The sequence below is a fragment of the Mus caroli genome, chromosome 3 (genome assembly GCF_900094665.2).
Source record: "Mus caroli chromosome 3, CAROLI_EIJ_v1.1, whole genome shotgun sequence".
Classification (NCBI taxonomy): domain Eukaryota; kingdom Metazoa; phylum Chordata; class Mammalia; order Rodentia; family Muridae; genus Mus; species Mus caroli.
The window spans coordinates 74098770-74122471 of record NC_034572.1 but is presented as its reverse complement, the minus strand read 5'-3'; the positions used below and the strand labels follow the sequence as shown (position 1 = coordinate 74122471).

General features: G+C 37.3%; 1 protein-coding gene across 1 annotated transcript in view; it reads right to left on the bottom strand.

The window, feature by feature from the left end:
* Positions 1–461: 461 nt before the first annotated feature.
* The window catches only part of Pdgfc (platelet derived growth factor C), a 170114-nt gene continuing 146873 nt past the window's right edge, over positions 462–23702 (bottom strand). The window contains exons 4-6 of the mRNA XM_021157831.2: positions 10019–10226; positions 5269–5486; positions 462–2048 (exon numbers count right to left, since the gene is read on the bottom strand). Of these exons, the coding sequence (XP_021013490.1) occupies positions 1932–2048; positions 5269–5486; positions 10019–10226 (543 nt within the window). The 3' untranslated portion in view covers positions 462–1931. The remainder of the gene's footprint in view (positions 2049–5268; positions 5487–10018; positions 10227–23702) is intronic.

The window sequence follows — 23702 nt, the reverse complement described above, 5'->3', positions numbered from 1 at the left end:
GAAGAAACCAGACCCCAAGAGATCTGTGCCTAAAATGGAAGGACTATATTTTGAAATATTCTGGTAATCCATAGACCAGCTACTACATACTGCAGATGTTGCCATAGAAAATGGAGACAGGAATAGGAACTTATGGAATCTGCCCCTCACTTAATCTAATCATATAATAGATCACTACACATTTTACAACGCACCTTTTATTTTTGATCCTATACAATTTACTTAATCAGAATTTACTATGAATACCACTGGGAAAAAAAGAACTTCATTGCAACAAGACATTAGAAAGAAGGAGGCAGGGGAGGGTGAACTGGCAGATGTTTTTCTACAATGCAAAAGATGGTAACTGAGCATTTATTATCTTCCTTTCCTTGGAACCAAAGAGACAGATATGTTCACACTCATGGGTACCCACAACCCACAATCACACACACACACACCATATACACTTAGACGAACACTTACACTTGTCCCCAAAATAGCCAGATTATTTTATTTGATGATTCAATACATTTTAATTCAAATAGTCACCACAAAACTTGGGCACAGATTAAGCATTTTACAAGCAATGTATTATGCTGATTTTCTTTGCAATTGCCAGAGTATAATAAGTGAACTCCTTAAATGAAATACTTCTGTACATAAAAATATCCATGTATTAATACAAGTGTATGGAGCAGAGTTTAAAGGTAATAAAACCCTAGTACTGAAATAAATAGGATATGTCCATACAGCGCAGCATAGCCCAGAACACTGTGCCTAGAAATGGTCGAGGTTTCTGGGGGCGTGCTTCTCTGAGCTATACTCCTATTTCCCACAGAAAGGGGTAGCTTAGCAATGGCTCCATACGAGTATTTACTCAAGCTTTGTTCTGTTCATAGCTCTAAGAACAGAATTGGGAATTGATGATAGTTCAGTTGTTATCAAAATGTCCTGGTGACCTACCAATTCTAAAAACTTCCCCATTCCATTTTTTCAAATGCAGATGGCACTAAACTCTAGCACCATACAAGAAAGAAATACATATGTTTTTGTCAGAGCAACAAGATTTTTATATCAATCATCTTTGTTCTTCTGGCTATAACAATTCTGTTTAGAAAAAAATTATCAAGCTAAAAATAATTGCTCTAGGTTGTCATAAAAAAGAATATTAAATACCTTTGGTAAAAATAGAAATATTTAACAAGATTAGAAAAGCCAACAGTTATAATGTCAAAAGGAGAATATAAAAATATACACAATGAAACACAGAAACCACCTCAGAGGGAAGGGAAGGGAAGGGAAGGCCACTCCTCTGTGCAGGCGTGCTTTCTCCAAACCATGACCACACCTTTCTTCCAAATTGCGGAGAAGTTGCCAAGCATTGAAAACTTCAGTCTTTCCTTTCAGCGTGGCACATTTAATTCCTAGTAACATAGCTGCTCTCTAAAAGCTTTGAGTTTGTAGAAAACAGAGTATCTGTCTATCTATGCAAACAGGTGGGAGAAATCCAAGTTTTTCTGCATTGTTCACAATCAAGTGTGTGTTTTTCACCATTTTCTTGTGCTGACATCACTTGCCCATATCAAGACAACTAAGCTACAGCATGCTCTCAGTAGAAAAGAAATGCTGTCACTCCAGAGTTTGCTAGCGATCTACATTCATTTCATTTGATTCTGTGGTCAGAAGACCATTGTCTGGGCTTCCTCTAGAAGGCAGTGCTTTGTGATTGACTCCTCTTGGTGCCTCTGGTCTTTTAGAAGACACTTGAAGTCCTGCAGGGGAAGGCTGTTGAAGCAAACAACTGAGAATTTGGTTGAAGACGAGTAAGATCTTTACCATAGCCAGCATCAGCAGCTGAGAGCCCTGCGGCCAATGCTGGTGGGGATGAGGGTTGCTTGTGGGGGGACGCAGAATGCCAGTGCTCATGTGTGCTGCTACGGAGGCTGCAGTTACCCTCCTGCGTTTCCTCTACATACACAGTCACATTCCTCATGGTGTTCCAGAGCCACATCAGTGAGTGACTTATGCAATCCCTTGACTCCAGTTTTTGGTCTCAACTGAAGGACCTATAAGGGAATAAATATGTCTCGTTTAAAAAAAAAAACATTGTTTACTGTGCTTGACTTCATGGACAAGTAACATTTCAAAAATCAGAAAACAAACACAAAAGCAACAATACAAAACAAATAAACAATAACATTGGGGGCCGAAGAAAAACATGCACACTCTTTCATGTTGCTTAGTGAAGTTACATGCATGCACGGTCCTTCGCTCTAGCTTCAACACCCCACTGTCATTTCATAAAAGGATGCCTTAATGCCAGAAGTCTCAAAGCACACAGAACAGCTCTTAAACTGAAAGATTCCCCGTGTGCTAATTGCTTCCTAAATGTTATACAAGAGATAATTTCACCTCAAGGGTTTTGAAAGCACTGGTAGACAATTTGTGTTGCTGTTGTTCTCGCTTCTTCCTCTCATACACTTATTCTCACACTGCGCAAATATTTACACTCGATGCAATGCACTCAACTATGGGCATAGCGTGGTAAGAAACTCGATCATTCCACAGCTGAGCTTGCTCAATTATGCCACTCATTAATTTTCTTGGCTACACTTCAAGTCCTCTATAAACTTGATGAGATGGATTAGATGTACTCCATAAGCACTGGCCTCTGCCACGGCTTAGTTTCTGCAGCTGGGTCTTACTGTACAGTGCTAAGGAGACTCAGCAGTAACAATGAGGCCTCTATTAAACAAACTTTTTCCACAATTTAGGTTGTTCGGATTGCAAACAAAAAATATAGATGGCAAAATTAACAATGGATCTCTATAATATTGTGAGAAAAGTATCTAGTTATGCAATCTATCAAAAGTCACTGAAGTATTGGAGAGTCAATATGTTTTAGAACAGAAACTATAAATTCTAGAACTTATGTCATTTGGATTACAAACAAATCCCAGAGCACATAATAATATGGAAGTGTTCAGGTTCCCTGCTTTCTCCATATAACATAGAGAACTCCAAGAAGTGACTGTGAAAATTTCCTACTCCTGTAAATTATCATTAATTCACAGGGACCCAAATCATGTCTTATGACTGTTTGTTTGAAGACTTACAAAGGAAACCTGGGGAATGCATGCATAATTTTGGAACATGTGATTCTAGCAGAGCTTAATTAGCTCACATTTTTTGAATACTTACTGGGTACCAGGCACAATAATAATGTGTTTACATAGCTTAACTCACAATAATTGTATGATGTCATGTGTAGTTATGGCTGTCCTTTACACGGGAGTAATAGATTTGGACACAGTGAAGGAAATAGTTGTTATTGGCACCTAGGCCAAAGGAGAAGTTATTACAACTTGAATAACAACTATCAATTTAACGAAGCCTCAATACCATGGAGCATCAGTTTGTTTCCTTTATTGAAAGATAGACTTCAAAGTCTTACAGGGAGTATCAGAAATGCTGAACTTTGAAAGGAACATTTTCAGTCCATTACATTTCATAATTTTGGACAAAAAGTCAGTGCATTTGTATCCCTTCAGTGTAAGGTTAACTAATTAGATAATTGGATATTACTTTATATTACCAATGACAAAGTTTTTAAATTAGTCGGGGTGTCATGAATTATAAAATTGATGATGTTGTCATTATTTTATCATAATCTTGCTTCATATTTCTTTCCCTTTCCTGGAATGAGTTTTTATTGTTGTTATTGTTCTGTTTTGTTCTGTTTTGTTTTGTTTTCTTGGTAAGTCAGAGCATCAGTAGAGCCAGTGTCATGAGTTCCCACCTCTACCTCTACAGTTTCTCTACTCAGCAGCAAAGGAATACAATATAAGAGGTGAAGTTCCTCCAGACTGTACAGTGGGCTCAGGAGGCACCTCTGCCTCCCTCTGCCTGACTCTTCTAATATGTATCTTCTGAACATCTTCAAAAAAGAGCAGAAGACTCATGCTACAGTAACTTTAAAGAATGGGATAAGAAATTCTACTGAAGAGGTGGGTATTGTTTCTTTTAAACTCCACTGAAGGTTGTAATATTTAGAAGATGCAACTGGAAATGATAATTTGCTTGTGGATTCTAGAAAATATTACACAGAAATATATGGATATTGGGATGTAGGACACAAGAACGAAGGGAGAGAGAGAGAGAGAGAGAGAGAGAGAGAGAGAGAGAGAGAGAGAGAGAATTTGTAGAACTGCTTGAATTGGGGCTCAGTTGTAAGAAATGATGTTCACCTAGAATACATGAAACTCTGGGTTAATTTCTGCTATGGTTTAATAGGAAATGCCATCTGAAGATTCATGGACTGAACATTTAGCAGCTGATGGAGCTATTCCAGGGAGGGTCTGAAACTTTAAGTGGTGTAGCCTAGTTTGGAGAGGTAGGGGCAATGGATCATATAATTCCCATTATCGCTCCTTCTTTCTGTCCTCCATTTTCTCCTGTCACCAACAAATAACTAATTAATTAAATTTATGAAGTTAGAGATAGAGAGAAACCATGGGGTCAAGTATGAAAGTGGAAAAGGCAACAAGCTCGTGTCAGTCAGCTCGAGAGTATCACACTGCTCTTGCTCAGTGCAAGTTCACCCCTTCACTGATAATTCAACATCATAAAAGACCATGCACAAAGGAAAACAGTGAGTAAGAAGACGGCTAACATGGAGCACGATATCTGAGGCAACAAATGTAATATGAACTGTGAGGTATAAATGTCCTCTCAGTATTATGTTCTGACATTGGACCATATGGAAAAACAATTATCAAAGATCTTGTTACTCAGAATTAGACAGTGACTCGTATTCTAAGTTTGTCTTTAAACTATTCACCTTTAATACTTTGGAAAACTTAAAGTTGAAGAGCTTCACACTGTTTTTCCTCAAAAAGATGTTGTGTTTAATATAAAAGACATACATCTTGTATGATTCGGGTTGGGGTTGGACAGTAACAGGACACTTGACAAGCATGCACAAATCCTGAGTTGGATCACCATATCATAGAAAAAGCAACAATAACAAAAAAAAATCAAAACTTCACTGTTCAGCTATTATCCACTGTTACACAATGCACATTCTACATTTTCAATGTTTGTGTCTTAAATGAGAGGCCATGGCTTTAAAAGTGAGAATAGGAACATAGGAACACCTTCTAGATGTGGTGCTTGTATTTCCAGGACAGGAACAGGATTATAATCACCAAAATATTTTAGATTCATTCTTTTGTCGTTAGGGAAGAAGACATCCCATAGAAACTGTGTAGAAAATGATGTACTTACCTCATGGTACTTTTTTGTAACTTTACGTGGGACACACTGACATTCATTACAATTATGGAGACAACAGGCACAATTTCCTCCACAGCGCTTGACCAGGAGACAACCTGGCCAGAATATTGTATCTGTCCTCTTTAGCTCTTCCCGTATGGACACTGAGAAGTTCCGGGGTGTGCAGCTGTAGAGTTTTACCTCTTCCTTGAGAAGATTCAGATTCACCACTACAGAGCATAGAGAAAAACAAAGAAAAAACTGCTCATGCTTTGAATCTGATTCTGTTTCTTTAAGCTCCTTTTATAAAAACGATCTGGTTATTCCATGAATGATAACCCTAACAATATCCCTTCTCATCTTAGCTAGGTTGTACGGCTCTGCAGCTCACAAATTGGACATTCTGTTTCATAGTAAACAAAGCTTCATTATGACTTAGTGACCAATGAAGAGGTGGCATTGTGCAATATGAAGAGCAGAGCCAACGGAGTCGTTGAGAACTACAAATAAGAAACTTTATACAGAGAACAGGGGCTACACCTTTTAACCTCACTCAAAAAGCAGACAAAGAGAGCATTGCAGGGAGGCATAGCACGTAGGAGTGAGTATGAACGCTTTGACTAAAAGTCCAATGTAATTTTTAAAAAGGATTATAGGCTCTTAAAATTGGTGCAGAAAGCCATCCACGGAGCTTCTGCAATGGTTCTGGCTGTAAGGAATATAAAATATAAAGAGAGGGGAGAAAATGTTTTTGAAGACAGCCGAGTGGACAGTCAGTGTAAGACATGACACATGTCAGAGTAAGAGCAGACACTGGAGAGCTGAGCGCCAGTGTCTTAGGTACTGATGTCCTCTGAGATGTTGAACAATTAGATTCCTTCAGATTTCTATTGTTCCCTGTTGAAAGATGGAGGAGTGTCTAACCAGTAGCCATTAACTCTGTTTTTTCAAGTGAGTTGTTTAACTATATCATCCTTTAGTTTTTACTTGTGATGAACAAACACACTATCCTTTCATTAGATGTGCAGGAAAAATCCTTAAAGAAACAATGTTTCTTTACATGAATACTTTTTCTCTACATGAATACTGCCTCAGGAAACTTATGTTAAAACGATGCCATGTTTTCTACAAACTTATACATAAAGAGTAAAAACAGAATATATATTTCAAATGTGGTGTTAGTTTCTGTCATATAATTATGTTTATCTTTTTCCATAGAAATATTTCAAGTGAAATTAACTTAAATATTTCTGATACCTGTATTTATTTGTGGTTAATTTTTACATTACATAAATAACTATTTAAAATATATTGTTATAGAAAGTCTAAGAATTGGATTAAGCATCTTTAAACTAGCACTGGAAAGGCTATAAAATAGAAATAAACAATATTGTTTTTCTCATGTAAGGGTAGTTTTAAATAGTAACAATGATTGTGGGAATCCAATAAATAAAAGTTGCAATTTTCAGTAGTTTTAACATGTGATAGTAAATAAAAATAAAATACCTGCTTTCTTGAATTTATTAAACTACTATAGTTTGTTAAGGGATGCTTTTAAAATCTCTAATGAGTATATTTGGTTAAGAATATGTAATTGAAAATTATCACTGTATTTAACTTTAGAAGTGGTGAAAAGGCAAGAAAAGTGGCTGAATGACCAAAGCAGTAATGCTAAGGGGCTCATGTCAAAGATTTACTCAGCTGAAAAAGTATTTTTAATTCCATCTGAAATCATAGCTTTGAGTATTTAAGGATTTCATCTGCAAACAAACCTGTGAAAGCAGATTAAAAAAAAACAAAAAAAAAAAAACAGAAAGCAAATGAGTGACAAGCTTCAAACCCCTGTGAAGAACAATCATGACGAGGAAAGTAAACAGGGGCGCTATGATAATGACGTCACTGATTCTGCTGTATTTCCTTTGCTGAATGTTTGGGATGTAGACACATTACCATTTTATTTTAAAGCTACATGTGATTGACTAGGTCTATTTCTGGATGGAAACGACATCTGGACTGATATGGAGAGAATGTTTAAAAGTTCCCAGCATCATGGCATGGCGGGCCTTCACAATTTCTATGCTCCATATAAGGCTTCAGAAGGTAAATAAAGCCCCCAGTTTTAAAAGGACCCTCACCTACCACACATACTTTTAAACATACTATTTCACAAAACTTGAAAGGGGTCTTCATGTGCTCTTCTTAAAATGTTTACTTAACCACAATAAAAGGCTCGGGTGGATTTCCCAAGTGTACTCTCGTACCTGCTACAATGGGAAATTTTAAACACACTTTCCACTCCATATCCCTCATTTATTATGCTTGACTCACAAATCAAAAGCCCCCTTTGAAACTACTGTTAAGCTTGACTTAGAAAATACCTTATTTCAATGTTTCCCCCCTGTGACTACACAATATGAATGAAAACTTGGAGTTAGAGAAAAAGATATGAAAAATAAATAAATAAATAAATAAATAAATAAAATAAGCCAAAACCATTACTGTGTGCTAACAGATTATTCTGGACTAAAGTTAAAGGGTCTAAATTTGCTTATTATCTTGAACATTTATGGGTCTGTGCCTCCAAAGGCTTCAAACTAATATCAGCTTCATTAAAGGAAAATCTTACAAAAAAAAAGTAACCTTACAAGCATTCTGCAAAATTTCAGCTAAAATAATGAGAAAAAGAGTTAAGAAAAGAAAAAAATAAAATAAAAGCTATGTGAATTTCTCCCTGCAAAATATTTGCAAAGTAAACACAGAGAAAAAACTGCCTTTGGATTCCTTTACCTTTCCATGATTGCTTCCTGAAAGATGGAATAATTTGTTTCTAAAAAATAATGATACTGACCATATAACTAATGTAAATCATGATTTCTCAAGGAAATTTTATCAACACTGGTAGCTTTCCCAGAAAGGATACTACTGATGAAAATTACAGACACATTTTGCTTTGTTAGTTGTTCCTGCTTTTTTTCAGATATTCAATCCTGGGCTATCATATTACAGTAATGCAACCTGAGGGTGGTCCTTCTAAGACGAATGTGGTAACATTGTGATATGTTTATTCTGGGGAAAATCTATTTCAATGTCTAATTAGAAGCTTTTAGAAGTATTTCCCAGCTCCTCTGTAAAAAGGCTCTTGCAGGGGAGCTGATCTTGTCTAGAGATATCAGCCCACACCTGCATTTTTAGTTTGTGTAAAGTTCTAAAAGGATACACTGCTATCCTCAGACCCAGTTTATATTTAAAAAGCAAACGTTTTTGGTAAACTGCAAAGTGCTTCGACGATGAAGGTGTTATACTTAAAAAAAAATCCAGATCTCTACCAGATTCTTTTAATTACAAGCTAGCTTATGGCCTAATCTATGAGCAGCAGGCACAGGGATCCAGACTTGAAGACTTGGCTGAAAGGAACAGTTTTAGCATAGAATCCAGAATCACTGCTCCAAAAATTCCATGTGAGGTTAAAACCAATCTCTCACTTCTACTGCCTATGAATGCACCCCATAATCTAACTTATATTGCAAAAAAAAAAAAAAAAAAGACAGTGGATGTTCAGCTACTCTTGGAGATCTTCAGCTTCCTGCTGAAGTGCAGAAAAGGGAAGCTCTGGCTGTCAGTAACTTATTCATCAAGATTGGATCTGATAAATACGTAGCAGCATTCAGCATCTGGACAAGATTCAGCTGCCCATGCCCTTGAACCTAATCATGTTCAAACACTTTTTCAAAGGAAACCAAGTCTGTCAGCACAGTGACATGCCAGGCCTGGGCAGGTCCAAACGTGACCCTCAGAGATGAAAGCTCACGATCAGGGAGGCTGCAAGGGCGTGAAAGAAAGGCAGGAGTCAAGTTTCTTCTGACAGGGTTTACAAAAAGCTTGGTGCAATCCGCTACAGTGAATGGCTCAAATGAACTAAACACTGTTCCTTCCACATAAATCCCCCCTTACTGTTCTCTAACGCAATGCCAAGGAGCACAGTTTTCTGAGAGCAGTCCCATTTTCCTGTTACTTCTCTCCAGCACTATCTGTGTAGGATACAGCTTCCTCACACTTCTCACATTCCCATGGAAATTAGCTAACCTTATTGGAACTGTAGTTAGGATACCTATTTTTTTTTAATATCCTGAGAGATTGGGTTTATTTATCAGAAATTTTGCAATTCAAAGAGGATAAGCAAGTTGGGCCAAAAGTAATGGTTGTAAAGGAAAGTTTACAGATAGGTAAATTCCCATTTTGTATCCTTCTGAAAGCTATTGTTTTCTTGCTGTGAATCCCACCTTGCAAACTTCTATCTTGAGTCAATACGATTTCCCCTACCCTTTAAAACTTTCCGAGTTTACAAAATGGATGCAACTGTGACCCAGGGGATACATAGCAAGAATGACTTCTATAAAACATCCTCATTTTCTAGCCCTAAACTTTCACTTTTATCTCTAATCTTTTCTTTTAAATCTCACAATGTAAATTAGAATAAGCATTGATTCTTGTCACAGTCAAGAAAGTGCCCCATTGAAATTATATTTGCCGAGACAGGAATGACTGGAATTTTCAGCAGAAGTATCTTTTGATTTTCCTCTCATTTAAATTCTCATGTAGTAGGTCATGTGTTTAGATGATAATAAAATGAGTTGTTTAAGTGTATCACTGAAGGCATTCTCAACTCATCCTTTTAGAAACAAAGGAATCATCAATGAAACAAAGAAAACATCAATGGCTAAGAGAATTAAGAAGTAAGTTCTAACCTGAAGAGGGAGCTTACCTTTGCTTTTTTTCCCATACAGGAAAGCCTTGCCCAAAAGCTGCCATGTTGGCTTGTAGAGGCTGTCCAAGTCCACCTGCCATCGATCTGGCTCTAGGTACCGAATCAGCTCTTCCAAGGTACTGAAGGCAGTCACAGCGTTGTTGAGCAGGTCCAATGACAAAGATGAAGGGGGCAACACTGAAGGACTCGTGGTTTCTGTGACTTGCTGAAAGTGAAATGAATCCCTCATTAACTGTTTTAAAAATGTCAACCTATTCCTTTTCTTCATTTCCACCAAGAAACTCAGACTAATGCTGGAAGTACAGAGGAAGCAAGACTACGTCCATCACACATCAACATTAATCATTTTGCATCAGGGTCTAATGGTGTATATCTGTAATACCATTACACAGAAGAAGGATGCGACAGGAGAATTTCAAGTTTGAGGCCAGTCTAGGATTCATGTATGATATTTTATCTAGAAAAAAAAATGAAGAAAAGAAAAGCAAAAACTAATTGCTTTACAAAACTTCATGTAGATGAACTCTGTGTAATAGGGTATAAGAGACACTTATTTCCACTACCACAATCTATGGATCTAAATTCAATGAGAACATTGTTTTCTCTGTCTAGACAATTGAAAGTACATTCACTATATGCTAATTCATTGCTCCGATGGAAACCAGGGGCAGACACAGATTATCATTCTCGAAATTTAAACAAAGAGATAAAAAGAGGGAAAGATAACTAAAGGTCTGAGTACAGGTTTAACATATGTTGTCTTTAGAAAGCTTTTCTCATTTCCCAAAATGATGAAAATCAACAGATCAGAAAACACAATGACCCCCACTCCCAAATTACACAAAATAATACAAATGCAACTTTATCTGCTCAATCAGTTTGGATTATTTTCTTTATAATTTTACTTTAAAAAAATTTAAATATATGATTAAGGTACAAGAGAAACACCAGGAGAACAACCTGTCAATCTATATGACTGTTACAAAGCTCATAACCAGTAGCTACTTTTAGTTAGTTGAGTCTCATAGATCCCTAAATAATGTAGGATATTCCCTTTTGATTGTCTCCAGAATGTGATAAAAAAGACTTGGGTGCAGAAGATACCACATTACTTAATAACAAGACATGGAGAATTCAAGCTGGTCCTGATTTGGAGCATCCATCCCTCCTGGCTAGCTTTTACAATGCTAGAAGATGCTCTGCACTCAATGTGAGAAAAATAACAATCTTACCGAGTTGTGAATGCAGTGGGATACAACATCGAGTGGCATACCAAGTTATACCCAGTATTGAAATAGTGGCAAAAATTGTATGTAGGTAACCAACACCTGATCCCATTATTTGTTAAAAAGCCTATGGTTTGACAAAAAAAAAGGGTATAGAGGAGAACCTATGGTTATTAATCTGCCAATAGTAATAACCCAGGCCTTAAGTTCTTATCTTTACACACATAGATTAGGGTATCTCTCAACCTCCATAATTGAATACAGAGAGGTCAATATGTTGAGAATAAAAGATATTGAGTGCTCAGTTCTCAGACTATATCAGCTACATCAGACACTCTCCCCATTAGACTACTCATTTGTCTGAGAAAAGGTGGCAGAAGGATTATAAGAGCCAGAGGTACTGGGCCTCTATAGTGAAACATATTTGATAGACATGAGAAGGCTATTGAACATGTAAAATGATAGTGGCCTGTGAATATATTCACAAGACCTACACAGCATTAAACCAGCCCCAAAGCCTTCATGAATGAGGGAATGTTCATGAAATCCCATCCATAACTGAGAAACTATTGGCAACTGATAGCTATTGAGAGGTAGACATTCATTTTCTTCAGGAATGAGGTCCCTAGTTATGCTCCAGTAGATTATCCTATAGTCAGGCATATAGGCAGCATTAAGTGCACTCAGTGGGAACATTTATCTATCTATCTATCTATCTATCTATCTATCTATCTATCTATCTATCTATCTATCTATCTATCTATTTAGAGAACACAACACATGCAGTTAGAGGAAGGAGAGGAGGTGTATGAAATTTTCAAATAATAACAGTAATATCTCCACAGGTCAAACACAGTAGTATGTGTATATATATATATATATATACAATTCTTAGAGCACACTGAGTTTGGTTCCCAACACCGACACTGGGTAGGTTCAGGACCTTCTGTAACTCCAGCTCCCGGGGATTTTTCACCTTCTAACCTCTGAAGGCAACTGCACTCATGTACATATACACATAAAGAGAAAAGAGGTGACAGCAATGCAATCGAGTAACTAAAAATTAAAAATAAATGATTGGAACCATCTAAACCATTGAAGATGAATCTGAGGAATCCTCTTAAATGCTTTTAATATAATAGACTTATCAGACAAAATTAAGACAGAAGACAGGCACTTGGAGAATATCTTAACAAATCATGACTGTCCGAAGGCTATTATCTGCACTCCATTTTTAAAAAGATAATAAGGTGAAAGAAAATAAGCAAACTTCAAATAGAACACTGAAAGATCTAAAAGTGTAAGAAGATAACACTTTAAAATCCATTCACACATGCAAAACAAACTGAGGTCACTTTTGCCTACTAAAGGGGACATACTACCATACATACATGGTTTAGGAAAAGCTGTAAATGTATTATTGATGGTGTGAGTAAACTGAACTTCTTGGACAGTGCCTAGAGGAGAGTGTGTATGAAAACATGCCTCCTCAGACATAAAGCTATAGTCAGTGGAGACCAGAGCCTGTATTATGCTAACATGTCTATCACACTGGGACTTGAAACAGAGAAAAAGGGAGGCAAGCTACCCAGGAAGGGTTGGGAAGATTGAGCACTTTTATATAAAGCAGTTCACTTTTTTGGTCCCATTTTGGATGCTAACTCAAGGTAAGAAGTGCCATATCTCAGTTAATGTGAGAACAGGTCAAAGTAAGTGTATAGAACAGATACATTTTTCTACACTGTAATTGATATCACCTATCCAAATCAATGCAGGAAGAAGAGCATCTAATAAGAGATTTATATTATTTGATGTTGATTTATGAGATTCATAGTAATTAAAGCATGGAAAATATAAAATTGCAACAATCTATGTTTGTATATAAAATGCAGAATGATGGATAGCCATTAAAAATGAGATACTTCAAGAATCCCTATTAACAAAACAAACAATAAAATTTCTCCTAAAATGCTGATTTCAACATGAACCAATTAAGCCAAAATTTAAAATTTAATAGCAATACAGGCAAGGAATGAGAATGAGTCTTTTCATTGTTTTCTCACATTTTCTCTATGTTCAGTTTTTTTTTCCTATTGCAACCATGGATTTCTTTGGGAAGCCCAATGAAAACCACAGCTATTAGACTAAAATACCATTGCATCAGATCTTCTCTGTCAGTCCTTATCTGCACTGACTGCAAGCCTTGTCTTTTGGACTTAGTTCTTTGCTGCTTTTTCCCTGCATTGCTGACGTGTGGTTTTATCTACCTAAAATAGTGTGTCACCGATCATGTGATTTCTTATCTGAAGGATAAAATCCAAATTCCTTAGCAGATAGTGTGCAGGTCCCATGATCACACCTTCCGCCTAATGCCAGTTCATGCTTATTAGATTACCTTCATCCAGTGTCTTCCTAACCACCACACTAATTACATTTATTCCAGACTCTTCCCCAGAGAACAGCTGTTCACAGCCCCTGCACACTAATTTCTTCCTTCTTTTGATTCAAACTGACCCATCTACAAATCCAGCAACATCAGCTTGAGCCTCCCTGAAAATAGTATTTCAATTCTGCCAATTTGACAATGTGTCTCTCTACAGGCACCGTATGGGACCCTTGTTTGGAAGTCTGCTCTAGACATTAAAAACAAGCAGCCCTCTTCCTTGGGCAGGACTAGCCCTTCCAGGAACACTAAGCTTTGTGAGTTCAGATCCCTCCCACAACTAGCAGGAGATGATGTCACACGTATGATTATCAACAGTGCAGATGACAGCCTTGGATAAGGTGTTTGGAATTATTTTAATATCAGGACTATTAAAATTAACATTAGGAATAACTATTAAAATTAATATCAGAACTATTAAAATATCAAGACTAACATGTTCTTCAGTTATTTTATGATACTTTTTATTTGCCAATTATGTTTTTAATTGTGTTCATATGAGTGTGTGCAAAAGCTTGTACACATATATATAGAGGTGAGAAATCAATTTTGGCTGTCTTTTCTCAGGTACCAATAATCTTGTTTGTATGAGACAGAGTCTCTCAACTGGTCCAGGGATCACTGATTATGCCAGGCACTTCAGGGACTCATTGCATCTGCTTCATCAACCCTGGAGAAATGAACTTGGGTCCTAACGCATGCAAAGCAAGTACTTCCACAGCTGAACTGGAACTGTAGGTAGGCCCCACACAGTGCTAAATTTTGAGGGTAGAAATTCACTCTTCCCAAAGTTTGGAGCTGAGAAGAAAGGATGGAGCATCCAGAGACTGCCCCACCCAGGAGTCCATCCCATAATCAGCCATCAAACACAGACACTAGTGCATATGCCAGCAAGATTTTGCTGAAAGGACCCTGATATAGCTGTCTCTTGTGAGGCTATGCTAGTGCCTGGCAAACACAGAAGTGGATGCTCACAGTCAGCTATTGGATGGAGCACAGGGTCCCCAATGGGGAGCTAGAGAAAGTATCCAAGAAGCTGAAGGGGTCTGCAGCCCTACAGGTGGAGCAAAAATATGAACTAACCAGTACACCCCGAAGCTTGTGTCTCTAGCTGCATATGTAGCAGAAGATGGCCTAGTCAGCCATCATCGGGAAGAGAGGCCCCTTGGTCTTGCAAACTTTACATGCCCCAGTACAGGGGAATGCTAGGGCCAAGAAGTGGGAGTGGGTGGGTAGGGGAGTGGAGGTTATAGGGACTTTTGGGATAGCATTTGAAATGTAAATGAAGAAAATACTTAATAAAAATTGGGAAAAATGCAATTCACTCTTTTTCTTATGTTTTCATATACTCTATTTTCTAATTGTTGATGTAACACAAAATTTCTTTGGTAGAATGTACATGACTACCAGGAACTATGTGATGGGTATAACAAATGACCTAGAAAAAAGGTTTGTTTTACTTTTAACCACTTTATTAGATATCCTTAGATATCTAATATGAAAGTTAAATGAAAAATATTTGAACATTTAAATATCTAAGCCTATACACACACACACACACATATATATATATATATATATATATGTACATATATATACATACACACATATATATATGATGCACATTAAGAGACTTTCTAGAGATTAATGCACACATCTCATGATTATGAAAATTCAAAGTTTTGCAATCTGTTCACAAAAATATTATGTGATTTTTTTGAAAAGACAGGCAAAATGTATGTATTAAAAGTATCAGATGGAAGATGTAGCACAAGCAGTTATTTAAGTTATATACAGTGCCACTTGGTCTATGCTCTTTGCTGCTTCCAGGTCTGTTTGAATCTTAGCAAAGAAGCTACTTTCTACTTGCAGTTCTGTTAGAATCTCAGTGGGGAAGCTACAGTAGGAGTTATTATTACAGAACAGTTCATCATATTAATACAAATGCTGCAGCAATGCATAGGCACTTTGAGTTTAATGAAGCCTCCATTTCAAAGCCTCCCCCAAATGACAGAAGTTGAAGTAAAGACTCTTGTCATGTACATGTGTGTGTAAACTGACTGAGACATCTGCAAAAATGCCTTGCACAAAGTTAAAGTCAAACCGAGTAGGAACAAAGCCCCTGCCCCACCCCAGAAGATTCCCCACCAATAGTAAAGCATGGAAAATTAACAATATTCCCTTTCCTTGGGTTCCATGAACAGCCCCTGGGTAGGGAAGGCCTGCCTGTTCAGAGTTCTGCTTCTCCTGTGATGCTTATGGGGATTTTCAGAAGAGGCAGAGAATGGAAAACAGAAGTTAGAGGAAAGAACACCCACTAATTCCTTCAATTTCTATTTTCCTATTGCTAAAATCCATTGTTCAGGCCAAACTTTCAGACTTTTTCTGCTATATTCAGCAAGGGAAGATTCAAACAATATGTTCGATATTTGAAAGTATTTAAGCATGGGTGAGATAATTGCCAAATGGCTCTGCGGATGATAAAGGCACCTGCAGGCCAGCCTGATGACATGAGTTTGATCTTCAGGTCTCATGTACTGGAAGGAGTAAAACAACTTCGTGAATTATGCTTGACCTCTGCATGTGTGTTTCTGCATGCACAGACCACAAACAAACAAACGAATGAATAAATAGATAAATAGATAGATAAGCAAATCAATATTTTTAGCATTTTAAAATGCTAATGACTGGGTTGTTAAATTTAAAGAAAGCCCACTGGACTCGATTTCACTGCTTTCTATTTCCTTTATCTGCATAAAGATAGGAACTCATTGTTTGTCAGTAGAAGGCCATACTCTGGTGTCTATAAAACAAAAACGAAGTCACTTCAGTGACCTACAGCATGGTTTTCAATGCCACCCTTTAGGACAGTCACATTACCAGTTTTACTATCCTACATCTATGAATCATTTAACAAACATTTACCACAGACCTATAGAGCACTGTATACCAAAGGGTAAAAGGTGTGGCCCTGGCAACTCACATTTCCTAAGCTGGATATTCTACCATCTTCGCTCATCCAGAGAGAGCGACCCTGACAGTTGTTTCTGTAAAGCAAGTGGTCAGACAAGTATCACACAGACTTTTGTAGGTGAAGAGCACAAAAATGAACTTGGTATAAAAGAGTATCTGAGAAACAAATAGATTTCCATCTTCATTATTGAAAATGTATTATCTGTCTGCCCTTGAGGCCCAAGTACTTGTCAGATGAAGTGTGTCGGGGTCACTGGAGTCCCGCACAGCAAAACTGGCAGCAAAAGCTTGTTTCCTTACAGTCTCCTCCAGTGAGAAACCTGAGAGTGATGCCTCAGTAGGATGTGTTTATTGTGGCTATGTTAAGCGTTTTGTGAACTCATTATCATCTTCCCTTTTTTTTTTAATAAAGAGAAAGCGGCCTCCATACAATAAGAACTGCTTGTAAGTTCACAATAAATAGTTACTGTTTTCTAAAGAACCAGCTTGTCATTTCATTAGGGTCTGCATGAACTATTTTGAAAACACATCATTGACAGTGAGGCTTTTATGGACAAACACACACACACACACACACACACAAACACAGATGTTTGTCTTGAGTAAGTAGCCTAGCAACTGCAAAAGTATAGTGCCAGTTGCAGTTTATGATACGCTGTTCTCTGTCAACTGCATGCAGTATAATTTAGACTGATATAGATTCCACTTTGTTCATGCCTAACACAGTTAGTTAAGAATGCATACTATATTGTTGTTAAAAATAAACAGCTAAAGTCAAGTATGTGTCCACACTTCCAGCTACTTAGGTGGTTGACCCCAGAAGTTCAAGGCCAACCCAGGCAATATTGAAAAACCTCTTCTCAGAAAGAAAAGGACTTTAAAAATGAAGCTTTGAGCAACAGCCTTCTTAGAGGTGTGTCCAGCCTCATTTATATAATGTCAAGCTGATATATTGCACATAGCTTTGATTTTAAGAGCTTTAACTGCAGACAGGGCATGCAGACAAAACTGTGTGCCAGGAACAACTGACACGCAGTCCTGTAAAGACACAAGAATGCCCTGGAACAATCCATTTCAGCATGCTTCTTTTTACTTTCCATTTGTTCTTATCTAAATTCATCCAAAAAGTTATCTGGGTTTTGTTTTTAAATTATTTTTAAGCCAGCAAAGAAAAGCCAATGCTTGCATTCCGACTGAAGAACAGATGTTAAATACTGTGTGGGTGATGGAGATTAGCTATTTAAGTAAAATAAAATCCTAGGAAAGATAGCCAGTTGTGCTCATATCAAGACCCTAGAGATTCTAGGGTCTTATAAAAAGAGCATTACAATTGAATTTACCTTGTTATGTCTCCATCAGACTTCTAGACCAAAGAGAACAGTGGGCTTCAGCCAGCACTTAAGAACAGTGACTTCCATGTTGAAGCCTGCAATGGGTAATTCATTTTAGGAATAACTGTACAGTATATGTGATCTATATTGAACACTGGAATTCCCCAGAATGACTAAGTAAATTAGGCCCCAAAGCACTTACTCTGTGACATTTGTGCTAACCTAAGTCAAGGTTTGTTTGGTTTGGTTTGTTTTTTTCCTACAAAGATCTGAGAAATTCACACACACACACACACCCAAAAACCCAGAAACATCATCATCATCATCATCATCACCACCATCATCAACAACAACAACAACAAAACTGCCACCACCAAAACCTGGAATAGTTTTAGCAGTTGAAAACACTTAAGAACAACATGTCATGTGACCTTTACTTTATCACAGGCAATACTCATGAAGTCGCTATTCGTAGTGCTCATGAAATGAGAAAAGAATATGAAGTAAGAACAGTTGAAAAAACCTAACACCCCCTTACAAAGCTTGAAATGGTGTCTACCTTACCACAGAGCCCTAGAAGAGAAGTGCTCACAGATATCTCTCCATCCCTCACTCGACATATCATGTAACAGCCCTGTCCAGTATGTAGAGGAATCCTAGCACATGATATTTGATAGGTAGTTTCAATTATATATTCAATACATTTAATAGTCAGAGAAGAGACTAAACTTCATTCTAGTATTGTGTGGTGTTTGAACGAAGGAGGCTATTTGAGCATATTTATTTAAGATAGACTAATAGGGGAATGATGTCTCAGTAGTTAAAAACACTTTTTGTTCATGCAAAGGACTTGAGTTCGACTTCTAGTAGCTTACAGCCATCTGCCCCTCTAGTTCCAGGAGACCCATCACCATTTTCTGACCTCTGAGACCATTTGGCACCCATGCAGTACACATACATGGAGGCCAAACACTCAGACTCATAAAATAAAATACTTTGAAAATAATTTAAGTGGGCCAGCAGTATAAAGTATAACTAATGAATATTTAGACTGTAATAAAAGCATCTCTTGGCAATTGCCAGCAGAGGTGATTGGAATGATTGTGACACATTTGTGGCTGAATCTTGTGGTCTGTTTCCTCAGCCATTATCCTTGCTGATATGACAGCCATCATGGGTTCAGGGTTCAGTGCATTGTGCACAATGGGTTTGCTTTGTGCCTGGCAGTCTGCTTCTCACTTCTCTCTCCCAGTTCTTCTTGCACAGATGAGACTTGACTTCATTTTTGCGTTCATTCTTTCCTCTGATGAATAGCTGTAACTTTAAAGCACTGGATGGGATTTACATGGGAACATCATCCTGAATGCTTTCCTACCTCAGTCAACAGCAACGCTGTAGTTTGTAGCCATTCTTGCACCTTTCTGAAACTCATAAAGTCCCACAAAAGATCACTATGGTTCTATGTTTAGACCACAGCTAAAATCTGACAGATTCCAATCCTGGGAATTCTTTAACATCATATTTTATTTTCCGTTGTGTGTTTCTTGGAAATTAAACAAGCCAACCCTTTCTCATTTAATTAAATAAGATTTCTATCAGAAATGGTAGAGATGTGTTAATAAAGTTCCTATTTTATATTTTCCTAGAAACATATATCTGGTTTAAAAAGTTAAACTTCAAAATTACCCTTTATTTTTAAGACAGTTTAAATGCTTTACAATGTAAGGTGTACACACAGCTCCCATAAACTTTAGCTTTCCTAGGGGCTTATGAAAAATGTCACTTGTGCTCGGTGAAATACATTCCTTCTTGCTAAAGGTGTTCAGTAACCCTGCTATGGACTGCTGAAGAGGTGGATAGTGCTCTTTTCTTTAAGGCGGGAGAGCCAGATTCCATTTAACATGAAGACAAAGTAGCCCTGTAGATTGCACTGCTCATGGTTTACTTTTGTATACTTTTGTATACATCTGCAGGGATATAGGTTCCAAGCAAGTGTAACAACCATGTGCCTAGGAAAATGGTAATAAAGTTATGATTTAATAGTTAAAAATTAATAGTTAAAAATTTTAGCAAATAAGCTCTTTCTATGCTTAGAAAATTTCATGGATAATGTACTTCATTATCTAAGCAGTAATATGTTAGCAATGGTAAACAATTATTCAAACATAACTTGATAACTTATGATGGTCTGTGTTGTAAGAAGTGATCTGACCCACTGGAGTGTCATGACATCTCCTCCCAGTACTCGGCATATGCACAGGGCAAACCATAGCTTGTCCTGCTCCACAGAGGGGATCTACGAGCACACATTTGTCTCTGCTAACTCAGATTTACATTCACTAGCTGTTGTGCGGGAAGGGGAAATTAATGTTTCACAATAGTGATTCCTGAAATGACATTTTAGTCTGTTTGTGGCTATGATGACCTCTGTGCTAAGAAACTTAAAAAATAATTGTGATTTCTTTAGTTCAGATCCCCTCTATCAGTTTCTGAATCCATACTCACTGCTTGTCTTTACAGGAAATAAAACACCATCACACCAAAAATCATGATTTCATTAATCTACTTCCTGAATGTGGTTACCTTAATTACACAGTATTGCATTTCAAAAGATGCCCATAATGAGCCTGAACTTCTCATGTCAACAGGATGATAAGGTACCAGTGACAATTATTTTGATTATATCATCTATTTTCACATTTTGAAACTACTCTATAACATTCCTATTCTGCTGTGATATCTTCCGTGTTCTTTCTCAGATCTGAACAGCTCCTGAAATAGAATAACCAACGTTTTGTTCTTGCATTGTGTTCTCTCATGTCAGACACTCCACTAAAAAGGGATTGCATCACACAGTCGATATTTAGACATGTAACAAAAATCACCAATGGCAACAAAAAACACAAAACACTTCTGTGAAGCATTACTGCACAACACCCACACTTCTGAGAAAACTCTACTATCCGTTGATATAGTAAGATGTGACTTTTAAAGGGGAGTAAGCAGGAAGGTAATTTATTCAATAGAATGTTCCATGTGACTATTATGGCCCACTCTAGGATACTGATGATGAATTCCACAGCCACTGTAATGTTCTCATCTCTGCATGGACAAATTATGACCTTTAGGTAAGATCCAGAAGAGAGAGAAGGTGCCAAGTGCGGTGTGAGCAGTGATAGCATATAAGAACCACTCTGAGAGCAGAGCTGAAGGGTAACGTTCTGCAGCAGGGTGCCGTCAGAGCATCACAGCACTTGGGAAGCTGAGGCAGAATCACTGTGTATTTTAAGCCAATCTGGGCCAACAGAGAGACCTAGTCTGAGGCAAGCAAAGTCTATCACATTCCTTATAAAAAGAAATAAACCAATAAACTCAATTCAATGAACACCAACCCCCACAAAACCCAAAACCCCCAAAGCCAAAATGTTGGTAGTTATGGACAGAGGGGTATAGTAGGAGACAACTAGACTAAAGAGATGCATGTTCTACTAGAGTTTTAAGAATACAAAGTCACTTGTATAGATTAGAAGCACTGCAGATATTTATGAGGGCTTAATAGGGGAAGGCATTTATTTGACTTCTCAGCATGTACATGAACACTGCTCTTGTTTGGGGAAATGATGCAGGTTGTGAGGCTGCAACGATAGGAGTGTCCTGGGTTCAAGTCTGCTGTGGGTGTTTGGAATCTGGATATCAATGGAGGAGTCCAGAAAGGTGAGAGAGTCTGAAGGCTGTGTAGTTTTAATCCATGTGGGGAGGCATTCCACAGGAACACTCTATGGGAGCCACAGAATTTCCCTCTGCTATATGGGAATCATCACATACCGTTGGAGAAACCTCCTCTTGTAGCAGGCTCTACTAATAACATGATTTTTCTCTTCACTCTACTTGACAATAAGATTAAATAATAGTCTACAATAAGTTTATTTTAAAGGCAAACAGATAGCACCAGTTTGAGTTAAACTTTCCAATACTTGAAACTCAGAAGTGTGAAAAGCCCTTACAAGGTTTGAGCACTCATTTGACATAATAGTGAGACTAATGGGGCTATTTTTTGTGTTCTCCTTTTACCATGTGGGAACCATACATTGAATTTGGGTCATCAGGATTGGGAGAAAGTATTTTTACCCCTGAGACATCTCACTGCTCTTCAATAGGCTAGTTCTCCAAGTAGAAAAAAAAAAAAAAAACGGTAAAATTAGATTTGCAGTAGTCAATGCTGCTAATTGATTAGGCTCCACAGACCCTATGTGGTTAAAATGATTAAATACACGAGAGGCTTGGAATCTTTGCTACGAGCACATGCTTTCAGATACATCTCCTTTTAATGAAGGTCATCTAAGTCTGATGATGTGCAGACAATAAATGCCTTAAAGCCACTGTCTCACATGGTTATTTTTAACTACCTTTGTAAAGATCTTCTTTCCATATTGCAGAGATGCATTTTGGTTTCTACAAGTTTTGTATAGATTGTTATAGAAATTTTTATATTGATATCGAGAAGAGAGCAGTTTTCTATGTGCCTCCCACATACCCAGGTTTTGCTCTGATGCTGCTACTGATAGACTGGGAAGTGGCTCACTTTGTAACTATGATTAGAGTTCAGGATCATGTAATTGTTGATACCAGGAAACCTCATTCTTTGAGAGTCAGAACACTATATAACCCTACATCTACTACAGAAAACAGTTTCTTGGTGAACTTGAGACACATTTTAGTTTAGTCTACACCCTGAAAGCGTATACTTACCATGCAGGCCAGAATGATTCGAACTCTAAGATGTGAGGGGTTTTTTCGTGTCTTTAATCAAATATAAATAGAAAAATATATGATTCTTATACAGGTTACCATAAAAATAAAAATATCTGAATGCACTGACTTGAGATGTACAATATCTATAACTCTTCATGTGACAGTTAAGGACACAACTGTAAATGGTATATGCATAGGCTTTAAAAATATTTAAATAACAGTTTTATAGATGTGATTCACATAGTCCAGTGATTCTTATGGCCTGGGTATTCAAAGGCTGTGTATGTTATGACTACAAGCCTGAAGTGTATTAAGTTTTCTCCAGGGTTGCATGTGAAAAATATGTATGTACACATGCATGTGCCTGTGTGTGTGTGTGTGTGTGTGCATAAACACACATATAGGACAATGAAGAGACTAGGTGATACCATAGGAACATTGGAAATGGCGTGCAGAAGACTGACTGATATTCAGAACACCACTACAAAGAGTATTTTGAATTTTCATAGGAATAGCAAGGCATGGAATTTTGAGTCAGAAAACCTAGGAATGAACATAATATCTATATTTGCTCCCTGTCTGTGTGATTACTGGAAAAAACATCATTATTTTTCTTGGCCATAGATCAAAAATAATAACATAAAATAACCATCTTTCTGTGGATTGCAAATGGAATGATGTATTCTGTCTATTTTGCAAGGCACTCATTTAGAACATTAAAACAGGAGTCTAGCATAGATTCGTTTGTTTGAAATTGTGGTAGTTTCCTAATTGTCAGGTACTGTTATCATATGAAATAAAGTAGATTTCTGAACTGAAAGCATTTAAACTGTAGTTATTCCTGAAGGTGTCTAATTTTTATGGTTGTGTTCAGCTCATTATGCCTTTCCTATGGGCTTAGATAAAAAAAAAAAAAAAAAAAAAAAAAAAAAAAAAACAGTGTTGAGCCTGACATA